This window comes from Amborella trichopoda, chromosome 9 (assembly GCF_054954075.1).
Source record: "Amborella trichopoda isolate Santa Cruz 75 chromosome 9, AtrichopodaSantaCruz75HAP2 v2.0, whole genome shotgun sequence".
NCBI lineage: Eukaryota > Viridiplantae > Streptophyta > Magnoliopsida > Amborellales > Amborellaceae > Amborella > Amborella trichopoda.
The window spans coordinates 1655355-1669007 of record NC_142344.1 but is presented as its reverse complement, the minus strand read 5'-3'; the positions used below and the strand labels follow the sequence as shown (position 1 = coordinate 1669007).

At 35.0% G+C, this 13653-nt stretch overlaps 1 protein-coding gene and 1 long non-coding RNA gene across 2 annotated transcripts; one reads left to right on the top strand and one right to left on the bottom strand.

Annotated features, from left to right (window-relative positions):
* The first annotated feature begins 126 nt into the window (after window positions 1-126).
* On the top strand, window positions 127-3605 carry LOC148780290 (uncharacterized). Its single transcript, XR_016040940.1, has 2 exons — window positions 127-730; window positions 3280-3605. It is a non-coding gene; the product is annotated as an uncharacterized LOC148780290 (long non-coding RNA).
* A 7114-nt stretch (window positions 3606-10719) lies between these two features.
* On the bottom strand, window positions 10720-12213 carry LOC18437589 (uncharacterized). The gene is made up of 2 exons (XM_006847792.4): window positions 11681-12213; window positions 10720-11322 (listed from the first exon to the last, which is right to left on the bottom strand). The coding sequence occupies exons 1-2, from the start codon at window positions 12167-12169 to the stop codon at window positions 10786-10788; spliced, it is 1026 nt and encodes a 341-aa protein (XP_006847855.2). The 5' UTR covers window positions 12170-12213; the 3' UTR covers window positions 10720-10785.
* Between the last annotated feature and the right edge of the window lie 1440 nt (window positions 12214-13653).

Genomic DNA, 13653 nt, shown 5'->3' with positions numbered 1-13653 from the left:
TAATCATTTTTATATGCTTGTCATATTTTAGTAGATTTATCTTTGTATATTTTTTATTTTCCAACATTTTTTTTATCACGGGAATTTGCCTAGTTTGAACAATTGAATTAGCTTGTTTATCGGTTAGGCCAGTTAAACCTCTTCTAGGCCCATGTTCGGGTTAATTGTTCCGATTCGATTTTGCGAATGTAATCTATAAAGGGCGCATGGAGGGTGCAAATTATGAAGGTAGTTGATCCATGAGTATCGAATTAGTAGATGTTTCATTACAACAGATGCTCCAAGGCATGCTGTTAATTGATGTCGGAGAAAGTAGTGAGGGGTGGAAATTGATCTGCCCGTTAAGGGAGAGAGAGGAGAGAGATGAATAATGTCAAACTATAGAGAGAGAGGGATGAATAATGGAGAAAGTAGTGAGAGGTGGAAATTGATCTGCCCGTTAAGGGGGAGAGAGGAGAGAGATGATTAATGTCAAACTAAAGGGAGAGAGATGAATAATGGAATCGGGTGAGGTATGAGGTAGCGAGGACCGGGCTCGTGCAGCTATGGCGCCTACTCCCACTCTCGTTATGGTGGTAAAGTTCAAAGTTATCCATCGAGAAGAGTTGAAGATGAACCCTCTCATGCTCGCAGGGAAGCTCAAGTTCTCAAGAAGGCTTCGGTTCGGTTCTCCATGAGCCTGGTGGAAGCCACTTTTATATGGGATCCCAATCGAAAGCTCAATGATGTGGTAATAGACTCCGTCCCATTCAAACTGACACTCGAGCTGTTCTGGTTCATTCCTTGTCCTCTGCCCCTGAAAAATCACAAAGGGCTTTTTAGCCTCTTGAATTTTGATGGGTTCTCAGTATTTTGTATCTCATACACCACATGGAGTCCTTGGACTACACTTAGAAGCTTTGAGTTCCCTAGAAGTAGGGCTGCCAATGGTCTGGGCCGGGCCTCGGGTTTCCAATCTGGTGGCAGCCCTACCTAGATGCCTTCATATACTAGGTCAGAATACCTATCAAAATCCTGGAACTAAGTCAAAATCGAAACCACATAGCTGTAAATCTTTATCAAAAAACCCTAAATTTTAAACCAGCTATAGAAAATTGAACAAGCTTTCCGTCGGTTCGAGTCCCTTGATATACTATTGAAGAAGTATGGCTATCTTTTTTTTCTTTTTCTTTACTTTTTGAAAATAGTATGGCTATTCTTTTAACACAAGAGGGTGTACTGGATTCCGCACACCTTGTTTCAGACCTCCATTTATGTCTCTTACTCGTATTGAACAACCTAAACATGCTTCTAAAGCCTCCGGAAACATTTCCACTTCGGTTGGTATGCATTTTAATGTGATGTCATGAATAAAGTTTGGCCGTTTATTCGGAACCTTACCGGCGTTGACGTCAAAAACAGATGCCCCCACTTAACACCCAAATTGGGAGGCCACAGCCCCAAACTCCTGAGTCCAAAGCCCTAGAATGATATCCAAAGCCTTCTCTTATGTTCTTGGGTCTTCCCAAATCTTGACTAGCTTAGGGAACCCTAATTCAACTCCTCTAACTAGCCCAAAGTAGGCATAATTGTACTCAAGCTTGCCCTAGATTCTCTAATCAAACTACGAAGGCATGTGTAATTCAAGCTAAATGACTAAAAGAAATAAGTAGAATTTTTTTTTTATTAGTATTATTATTATTATTTTGGATAATTCAGTGGGAAAGACAGGCTCCTACTTATTTTTTCAATAGATTAGGGTGTTACATTTTAAAGATGTTAATTGGGGGATGTCCAGAATGGATACCACGATATAGTAACTAGGTGTGGGGATGCTACCTATTATTAATCCAAACGAAAAGAAAGAATAACAGAAAAAAAAGATTCCAAAATCACCGACATCTTCCTGCCTACATATTTTCAAGCTTTATAATTTCTGCCCAGATTAGGTCCCAAAACCCTATTTTATTTCTTATATCACCATATATGGGTCCAATACCTCCCATGCCTCGTCACATATTTTTCTTCTACTTATATATCCTTTCAAATACCTTATGGTTTGTAGGAAATCTGATGCATATATAATTACAAGTTTAGAATCCTTAAAATAACTTAAGAACCCTAAAATTAAACTAAAAAATTAAAATTAAAATTGAAATATATTAAACAAAATTAAAAATAAAAATAATTTCCCTGCATCAAAATATTATAATATTATCATATTACCAGGGGATCCACTCACTTCCCAGTCGCTCTGTGTTTTGTGTCTCATTCTTAAAATGTATTGCGTTCTCTTTATTTATTTTTTAAATTTAATTTTGTATTTTAAATGTCTGATTTAGTTTATGCCAAAACCTCTAAGGAACTGCATCTAGGCTAGGCTGAAAGCCCATTTGGAGTTCCTACTCATGTCGGCTTGAATTTCGAGTTAGCCTGAATTTGGACCTAGGCTAATTCTAGTCTTTTCTCATATCAGCCCCTTTTCAATAACCCTTTTCATGGACAAAGGGTCGGTGCCGGGCTAGAGTTAGCCTAGGTCCAGGCTAAGAACCTGCACCTAGGCCCTGCTAACCAACCTTAGTTTTGCCTGTTGTATAGCCATGAACAGAGTTATTAAACCCTGCTAAAATCCCACATGTGAGCTTGACTTGTTGCCAGCCCTAGTTTTGCCTGTTGTATAAGCCTGAACATAGTTATTAAACCCAAACCAAATGGGGGTACGACAGGTGTTTTGGCCAGTTTGGTCGAAAGTTAGAATCATGTTATGTTTAAAAAGCAGTTAAAACCATTACTTGGCCAATCAGATTGGGCAGTTTTAGCTGGTTCGACCAGCTAAATGAGGGTGGAAAAGTTTTTAATATATTTTATATTTTTTGTAAAAATCTGATCAAATCAACTTAATTACTAGTTAGACCGGTTTTTGGTTGAAACAAACCCTTCATCAGTTCAAATCTAATCCGAAAAACACTGCCATAAAAGCTTTCCAATATGTCGGATTCCACACTACCATCACCAGTTCACATGCGGCAGTAACCCATCCCAATCATTCAAGAAGAAAAGAACCAACCTCTAATTTTATTCCACGTAGTTATGATATCTTGATGCCACGTCATCAAGCCATTACCCACCAACCTGCCAACCCTACTTGCATTTATCCATTCAGTGAGCGGTTAAGGGGAATAGGAACTTTCCATGCATGAATGAATTGAAAAAGTGAATTAGCAAAAAAATTTTTTTTAAAAAAAGTTAAACCGCACAATCTTATTTCCATAAATAATTTGTTATTAGTCATTTTCACAGGGAAAAAAATATGGAGTTGTTTGGTATAATTGAAGAAGAGGTTTGGCTTTATTAAAGAGGTAAAGTATTGATGAGGTGGTGGCTCATGATCCGTTCTGGTTTTGGAGAGAGTAAGGGCATAAATCTATTTCGTCTCAGATCGATGAATTTAGAGCTCTAAAAAGCATGGAGACCGAATGATTCTTAATAAATTTAAAATGAATAGTTAAAAAAAAAAAACAGTGCCGCATATGCCTCTTGACTGTGCTAGCTTGAGTGACATGGTCACCTGACAAGCTATCAGATCCTGCCAAAATTTGAATTTGAACATGATCGCTTGTCCAGCCTATGTGTGCCATGGATCCTGTAGTCCAATTTAATTTCATTTCAATAGGGTGAAGCAAAGGCTGGCTGCCAAGTGCCCATTTGTACTTAAATTTCAAATGTTGTGATTGGGATTTATTCTTCTGAAGGGCATTGTGGCAGTGTATCCTTTGTAATGGTAAAGAGTTAGTAGGGATTGGGGTTGAGGTCGTGGTGGTAGCACCATTTAAACCTCAGCTATCGATCTAAAGTTTCATTCTTACTGACGCATTAAAAAACCATTAATTATTTCTAAAAATGGATAGAGGCCTATATTCCCCATCGAACTACCCAAAAAAAATGTAAAGAGCTAGTAAAAAAATTGGGCCCTAGCCTAGCCCTTTGAATTCCTCAGTCCCTTTATTGCTTGTGTATGTATGCTGTTGGGTGTAGGCTGAACTTAACTCCAAGAGTTTAGCTTGTGTATGTGTGCTGTTGGGTGTAGGCTGAACTTAACTCCAAGAGTTTAGGCGTAGGAGCCAAGGCCGCATGATTAAGCCAATGAAAATTAGCCATCCCATGACTGTTGGTAAACTAAATTATTTTTTATTCTCTAATTAATTATTTTTTACCAAATTCATGATCATAATCGTGTAGATGTAAACTTATAAAATTCAAAACCAGAACCCATCTCAAAGATTGATAATGGGAGGGCATACTTTCCCCGGCTTTTCTGGCCTTATTAGAAAAAGAGGAGCCGGAAAATTCAAGAGATAATCATGGTCTTTGAAGTAAAACCCTGCTCACATGCTCACGCTCACTTTTTTTTTTTTTTTTTAAGAGAAGTTCAAAGTATTATTAGAACATCAAAAGGTTACAACAAATTAAGAAACTATATCATCAGAGACAACCATCTCTGCAATCGCAAGACTATTTGTCAAACTATTTGCCTTCTGATACACATGAATGAAAGAAATAGTAAAAGAAATTGAGAGAGAAAAAATTTGTAGCAAAAATGATCGTAGCTCCCAAGGAACCTTCTTTTCTTTGTTGCACCAATTGATGACATTCAAGGAGTCCCCTTCAACAATACAACTAGCTCCTACGAATCTGGCGCTAAGAATCTTAAATCCCTAAAGTAAAGCAACGATTTCAGCATGCTTTGCTGATTTCACTCCCAAAGGGCCTGTGTAAGTGAACATAATATTCCCATCACAATCTCTCACAACTCCACCAAAACCCGCAGGCCCAAGATTACTTAAAGCACGTCCATCAAAATTCAATTTAAGTACCCTATTCGGCGGTGGACGCCACCTATTCCTAAGCCTGCATTTTCGAACACCCAATTGGAAAGGGTTGCAGAGGTTATACCTAACATCCACTTCCACAATATCCTTCCCCATTTTGGAGATTGATAAAAACTCCCAAATAGAATGCAAAGTTTTCTCCATCACTTTATTCCAAGGCAGACAACTTCCTTCAAACACTCGTCTATTTCTTTCCTTCCAAATCTCCCAAAGAATTACCCCCCTAGCAATTTGCCAAATAACCGAACCAATTTGAGGGAATACAGGAATATAAAACGCACCCAAAATTCCTTTGACATCAAGAGGTATAATCAAAGGCACACTAAGCTATCCAAAAAACCATTTCCAAATCTCGCTAGTGAAAGGGAGATGAAAGAACAAGTGAGCACTTGATTCACCATTATCTTTACACAACAAACAGACATTAGGCAGGATCTTACCTCTTTTGATAAGATTATCAGTAGTCAACACTTTGTCTTGTACAGCTAGCCAAAGAAAAGCATAAACCTTTAGCGGTAAATGCCATTTCCAAATCATAGCAATTTTCGGCATGGACCACCACAATCGATCGTGGAACAACAGGTGGTACATAGCTCTAACCGCGAAAACCTCATCCTTAGCTAAATTCCACACCACCACATCCTTCGCCATATATGGGATATAGATTTCATTAAGTGCCTCTAATAATCCAGAAAATTGGAGGAATAATTCATCTGGGATTCTGTTATAAATAAGATTAATCTGCCATTCAATCTTATCTCCTCTTTTGACAAATAGATCTTGAATAACTGCATTTGGATTTTCCACCTTTTGGAAAACCAGTGGAAAGACGTACTTGAAAGGATAATTATCTAACCACATGCTCACGACTTAGCAAAGGGCATTTCACAATGATATTCCTTCCCCCACCCCATCCTCTTCCCTCCTCTTCTCTCTCTCTCTCTCTCTCTCTCTCTCTATATATATATATATATATATATATCTTCCCAATGCCAATAGACAAAAATGAAAGTTCATCACACGATCACGATTGTCCCTCATCTCACACACACACACACACACATGTGGGAGAAGTTTATATGGAGCCTAGGCTCTAAACAATCAAATTAAAGCTTACCTAAAAAATTTCACTAGAAGACGTTGTTTTGATTCCCAAATATCATCAAATTGATCATGTAGACATCAAGATGCATGGACATGAGAAAAAAATAGATTTCAAGTTTTAGAAATAGTGCATATTGTAATACATTTTTGGACTGTCAATTTTCAAGATTTTCAAGTCTTCATAGATCTGCTCGATCTACACCATTTTTTAAAAGTTAAATTTTATAATTAAATACAAAAATATATTTTGAGGCTATCACAAAAATTTACAATATGGAAACCATATTTCTCGATACTCTTTGAAGGTGGGCTCTAATTTGATTGTTTAGAGCCTCGGCTCTATACAAACCACACCCTATATATATATATATATATATTTGAGAGAGAGTTTGAAGTCAGCCTGCTAGCTGATAGCTACAGTAAACGCTCGACGGCCTATATTTAATCTGAGCCGATCTAACGATCACAACTGCAATTTGTATTTAAATTTTAAATATTTTTTACAAATCCAATTCATTTTACATTTTGAGCATTTACTCTTGATGTGAAGTGTGGACGCTCCAAATTTTAAGTAATTTAGATTTATAAAAAAATTAAAATTTAAATACAGATTACACTTGTGACTATCAATTCGGCTTAAATTCATTCTAAACTATTGAGCTTATACTATTCCATCTGCTAGTAAGGTGAAAGAACTAGCTGACATAATCTTTTTATATATATATATATATACACAATTATGACAATTGCCAACTTGAAAGAAATTAGGAAAAATGCGTACATCCCCAAACTTATGGATTCCATCCAAGTTTAAAGAAAAAGATGTTCCAAATTACATTATCCTTTTTTTTTCCTAATAACTCCTTTTACATTATCCTTTTTTTACCTAATAACTCCTTCAACCAATGGAATTTTGGATACCACCTTTGACCTCCTTTGAGGTTGAAGAGAGAGAGAGAGAGATGGGGGTTCAAAGGAGGTTGAGAGAGAAAAAGAGGAAGTGGACCAAGTGTGATAAGAGAGAGGGGTAGCTCTTATTGGGTTCCGATGATAGGGTCATTAAAAAAAAACATAAGATAAATACTATAATTGGACCATGAAAAAGGCATAAAGGGGTTAAATATCATTCTCTTTCAGCATCCAGGCGACCCATTTTTTTTAAGAAAAGTATGTAATGAGATAATTTACCTTTGATACAATGTGGTCTCTAAAGGGTACGGTTTGTCTAGAGCCGAGGCTCTAAACAATCCAAGTAAAGTGCACCTTCAAATAGGTTCGAGAAATGTGGTTTCAATACTAGAAATCTTTCTGATAGCCTTAAAATATGTTTGTATCTTTAATTATAAAATTTAAAGTTTCAAAAATAGTTTAGATCGAGCAGATCTATAAAAACTTGAAATTTTTAAAAATTGACGGTCCAAAAATGCATTACAAGATGCACTATTTCCAAACTTTAAAATCCATTTTTTTTCTGATGGCCATAGATCTTGAGGTCGAGATCATCAATTTGAGGATAATTGAGCATCAAACTAGCCTCTTCTAGTAAAATTTTGAGGTGTGCCCTAATGGAATTGTTTAGAGCCACACTCTTTTATAAACTTTTTCCTTTCTAAAGACGTTTCCAATCACTAAAGACGTTTTGTTGACATAAATACAAGAAGATTATCAGGCCTTAACATCATGAATCCTTGGGCAATTAATGAACTAGAAATTAATAAACATTACATCAAGATATTCATTATAACTGACATAAATCCTGGTCTTTTGTGGCCATGCAAGTAGTGCCTTTGAGCCCCGTATTTTGCACATTGTTTTATTTTTAGTTTATTTTTGGGTCCATTTCATTGGTCCCCATTTCATTGAGACTGAATGATATTTTTTAAAATCAATGTACTATGGTAATATTATATTGATAGTTGTTTGGTAAGTAACTCATATTATGACTAATATTATTTAATTATTTAATTTTTGTCATATTTCAGCTATTTTTGCCTAAAAAGTATGATTTTCAACAAATTACTTTGAATAAAATAAACAGTTTTTTAATAGATAAATTGATATGTAAAATTGCTTATATATTTATGTCAAATAACTTTATGATGGATACTACCAAACAACATATAATCAATTATCAGGATTAATTTTGTTGAAACAATGAAATAACAATGATAACAAGTACATCCAAATATGTCATAATCATAAAATTTACAAACAATTTTTTCAAATTATAGTGCTTGACGTTTATGTGTGCGTGTGTGTAATTCTTGTCTTAGTAGATTTCCTCTGTGGTGCGTGTTGGTTTGTCACTCTTGAAGGGTTTCCCACATAAATATTAGTGTCAGTTAATTTTTAAATTCCTGCAATGTATTAAGAGTTTTTGTAGCAGTTCATTGTAGCATTCGCAGTGCATTTTCTTCAAAACTTGAAGCGTCTACAATTACTTTCCATCTTATACTTGTTTATTACTCCAATTTTGTTTCATTCGCGTCTTTAATTGCTCTTAGTTATTCCTAATTACTCTGAATTTCTAATTAAAATAATGCATACGTTGTGACCTTATTATTCCTAATTAATTATAACTTTTAATTACGAGTAATATGATATATATATATATATATAGATGAGGTTTGTATAACACACTAACTTTAAAGAATCAAAATAAAGCGCACTATCATACCTTGTTAGAAGATGTAATTTAAATGTTAGAAACTCATTGAATAACTCGAAATCTATTTTGTTTTTTAATTATGAAATTTAAAGCTCCAAAGTGACGCAAGTCATGAAAAATACTTGAAAATTTTAAAATAGACAATTACAATATATACTATTATTAAGACTTGAAATTTATTTATTTATTTATTTATTCCAATATTCGTACAACTCAAAGTCATATGATCAATTCGAGGGTCTTGGAGCATCAAATAACTTTTCCGATGATTAGTTTTTTGAAAAGTAACTTTTCGAATGAGTAGTTAAAGTGCGCCTCTAACTCTACAGTTTATTAGCTAGGAATAAATGTGTTTACATTGCTGGGTTGACATTAACGACATGGGTTATGTACGTGGAGGTACCATGAAGATCATTGTGCAAATTAAATATTGGCTATTTTTCTTTTTTCTAATAATATCATCATATAAATGGAATTTAAGACGCGTCTTTTAACCTACTTACGAGATTCACAAGATGAGAGATATACATGGGATCCTAAAAAGGTTGAAAGAGGACAAAGTTCACAAGTGAGGAAGAGAGAAAAAGAATGATAGATTTTTTAGGGTACCCAAGACAAGTTTATTAAAAAATAAAAATATACATAATATAGTTTATATAATGAAAAAGTACAAAAGCATGTACAAAAAAAACTTATTTTTCACTTTGAACCAAGTCAATGAAACAAATGTAGCCACCAATTTCACATCCAATCGTTACTTATAACATCTATGCTCTAAATAAAAGTTATTATATACTTTTGGAGAATTGTTAGGTGAATCCAAGACCGCACCTATTACTATACCAGCTTGGAGATCTACACCATCCACATGTACACCCTAAATAATAGTCCTTCAAATTGGTTCAAATATTTTCTTCAAAAATATCATTTCTAGTTTTTCAAATTTTATTTATTTTTACATATTAATAATCTACATGTTTAAGATTATATATTCTTTAAAATTTAAGATTAATTCTATTTAAAAAATAAATTATTAAGGGCCCGCATTTCTACAGATGGGTCCGTTGACTTGTAGAAACCGTGTCGTATACTTTTCCTTCTCAAATATGGCTTCTCTTGGAAAAAATGTCTGTCACGTAAGAGACAAAGATTAGTGCTAAGAGTATCAGTAGCATTCTTTGTAATTAGCAATATTTTATATTTTTCTTATGCTTGTGCTTTATTTTTTATTTTTCGAATGGCCTTGGTGCGAGATTAGCAATATTTTATATTTTTCTTATGCTCGTGTTTTATTTTTTATTTTTTGAATAGCCTAGGTGCGAGCTCAGATCCGAGGTACGAGCTCAGATCTGAGGAAATCTGATGTGCGAGCTCAAATATAAGATTGAGGAGCCTTTATTTTTTTAGAAAAAATATCTCTATATCCCCTTATTTTTAAGTTTTATTTATTGATAAACCCAAAGTTTCAAAAATATCTTCTAACCGCCTTGCCACTTTAAACCTATTTTTTAACTTAAACAAATGTGAGAAAAACATACTATTTGTAAACTCAATCCTTTCTCGCTTCACTTATATATCTCAAACTTCTCTCTTTCTTTCTCTTCCTATGTCTCTCACATTCTCTCACCTCCCATGTTTCTCCAATCTCTCTTCTATAATATGTAGAGGATACAATATTTTTAAGACTCAAAATCTGTTTTCTTTTTATACTTTTATATCTCGATATCGAGATGATCAATTAGAGGATTTTCGAACATCAAAACAACCTCTTATGACAAATTTTTGAAGTGCACCTTAATTCCACATTTTAAAGTTACAACCTTATATAAACTTTTTTTATCAAAAATTTGAGCTTGAACTAACGATGTATAGGGAAAAAGACGAAGTTAAAATAGACTAGAGGCCCAAATTGAGACTTATGTATAGGAAATGTAAAATTAAAATAGACTATGGGCTCTAAAATTGGGACGTGAGTGTAAATTATGGAACATGGGAGTCTTTAGGGCTCTTTAAATTTTAAAAATAAAATATGACTTTTGCGGTGAATAAAACAAATAAAAAAAAGAAAGAAAGAAGGAATACAAGAAAAAAAGAAGAGGAGCACGTATAATAAAGAACGCTATGACAAGAGTACAGAATATGGATTTAATTTCGATGGTTTCTTTCAAGCAACCCATCCATTATGACCTTCTTCTTGTACTCTTTACTATTGGTGTCAGGCTTCTCATTCCGAAAATCTGACTTCCCGGTGGATTCGCCGGAATTTTTAGCCGTTTTCAGGCGGGGTATCAGGCAAAGCCAAGCCGATGTACAAATTATAGCACAGAGACGACCCCAAAGGACCATGATTACAAAGCTCACCACTAGGAGGAACATACCCAGTAGTGGATCTAATTCTCCGGCTTGATCTTTCCCGGAAATCGAAGTGTCCGGCAATGAATTGGCGGTTTGCTGGACACCTAAGCGCGGGAAAGAGGAGCACGAGGCCATGCGGCGAGTTGTGTCATTTCCTGGAGAGTTTGGTGTAGTTTGTGATCTCTTTGGTTTCCGGCCGGTAGTTGGTTTCCCAGTGACTTTTCCGGCTTCTTTTCTGCCACGAAACGAGTTTTCCGGCGATGTTTGACAGCCTGAAAGAGGTTTTCTAGGAGTTTGAGGGGATGGCTCGGTGAACTGGTCGATAATCTGCAAAGAAACGAAAAGAACGAAAAATTGAAAAACTGATTGATGAATGGATCCAAAATTTCGGAATATTCGCTCTGAAAAGAGAGAGAAAAAGCTACGAAAAGCCGTTTATTGAAACGTTTCGAAATTCACCTCCAACTAAATACCAAAAATAAAGAAAAAAAACGAAAGGTTAAATGACCTGTTTTAATGGGGAAACCATCGAAATTTCAAAGAAAAAAAAATCCAGAAAATGGGTTTTAAGAATAATATTTTGAACAAAGTAATCAGAGTATTTTTTCTCTTTTTGAGGGAGAAAACAGAGTAATTTTTAGACAGAGAAAGGGACTTGGTGATTTGGTTAAGGGCCTCTGCTGACCTCTTTTGTAAGGCTCTTTTCCAACGACACAATTTCGGGCGAGAAGATGACCGGGATCGCAACCGTATTCTGATGGGAACCCAATTTTCCGGTGGTCTTTTCAGCAACTGCATCATCTTCCGGCACCGTTCTCCGGCCTGATTTCGACTTTCGAAACTTGAAGCAGAAAAAGCCACCGCTTGTATCCGTGTTTTGGCTGCCATTTTCCAGCGGGTCCTTGTTCTTACCGGCTACTTTCTTTCCCCCAAAACTGAAGCATTTTCGGTCATAATTTTTCTTGCCAACGGAAATCTTCTTCTTCTTTGGTTTCGACCCATCTGTCACGCACCCTTTCTCGCCGTAAAACTCATTATCGGGCTCTGAAACATCACCTGGAAATCCAAAACACACCGGAAAGCAATAACTCCTTCTTGGGATTTTCTTCCTTCGAGCTCTTATGGGTAAAGACTCCTCTTTCAAAGCCATGGCCGTGGTCATGGTCATGGTCATGGATATGAAGGGGTTTTTAGTGAAAAGACTCGGATTTTTCAGACAGCCGCGTAATGGGCGTAGCGTCGCTTATATATCAAATTATATAAATTTTCTCGTGATGTATACGGAATTAATTATTTTTTCTCGTGATACATATGAAATTAATTAATTTTTGAAAAGTTTAACTAAAAAGCAAATTAATTAATTTATTAATTGATGACTTGTTGATTCAATTTTATGTGGAAATAATACTACGCTCCCTCAGGGACATAGTATACATTTATCCTCTCAGGCAAAATTGGGAATTTTTTAATTTGAAATTTTGGAATCCATGTGTAATTAATTAGATGATCGTTTCTCAGGAAAAGAATTCGGATTTTGGGTTGATCTTTCCCTCCAAAAAATATAAGGTTCTAGTGTAATATTGGGATGCTTTTGAAATTTTGGAATCCATGTGTAATTAATTAGATGATCGTTTCTAAGGAAAAGAACTCGGATTTTGAGTTCTTGATCTTTCCCTCAAAAAAAATATAAGGTTCTGGTGTAATCTTGGGATGCTATTATTTTTAAGCACAAAGAGAATAAGAGTTATTTTTTTCTGTTTGAGGTTGGTTCAGGTGCTAGAAATTATATTCGAAATTTGGGATCTAAAAGATAATCTTAGGGAAAATTTGGCCGCAAACATTAGATGGATAATGTACTTCTGCCGACTAGGAGATCTTTTGTTCTTAAATTTAAATAAAATCCAAGGAAAATTGCTATGAATATATTAATCATTTGGAAAATGGGCGACGACTTGAACTGTTTGCAACTCTAGGACTTAGTCAGCAAATTTTCCACTCGATTTTTTTATTTTGTAAAATATGTTATATGGCCACGGTTCAATTTTAATAGTGACACCCAATGTATTTAGAAGAAGAGGTGGGGTTTGTATAAAGCCGAGGCTCTAAACAATCAAAATAAAGCGCACTTTCAAATACTATCGAAAAAATGTGGTTACATTACTCGAAATATTTGTACTAGCCTTAAAATATATTTTTATCTCTAATTATAGAATTTAAAGGTTAAAAAATTGTGTAGATCGAGCATATATAAGAAAACTTGAAAATTGATGGTCCAAAAATACATTATAAGATACATTATTTCTAAAACTTGAAATCTATTTTTTTTCATATTCACGCATCTTGAGATCGAGATGATTAATTTGAAGATATTTGGATATGAAAACAACATCTTCTAATGAAATTTTTGAGGTGTGTCTTAATTTAATTGATTCGACCCGCCTCGCACTTATATAAATTTTTTTGATCAGTTAATGCTAGTTAATTTGGTTGTCGTATTACTTATAGAGAAAGAGATTGAGAACCTATACTTATTTCCTTGGCAAAATTATATAGGCGCTCTCCCCTCTCTCTCTTTAATGGCGGCAACGATTGAGGAGCTCTCTCCCTCTTTAATGGCGGCAGAATCGATGAGCTCTCTCTCTGCATCAGGGAGACAAC

What these genes read in the sequence shown, in the direction of transcription:
- LOC18437589 (XM_006847792.4), bottom strand. Translation starts at nt 12,169, where the DNA reads ATGACCATGACCATGACCACGGCCATGGCTTTGAAAGAGGAGTCTTTA. An exon ending in AAAAGAGCCTTACAAAAGAG is followed by an intron (nt 11,323 to 11,680) that starts GTCAGCAGAGGC and finishes GTTTCTTTGCAG; the next exon opens with ATTATCGACCAGTTCACCGA.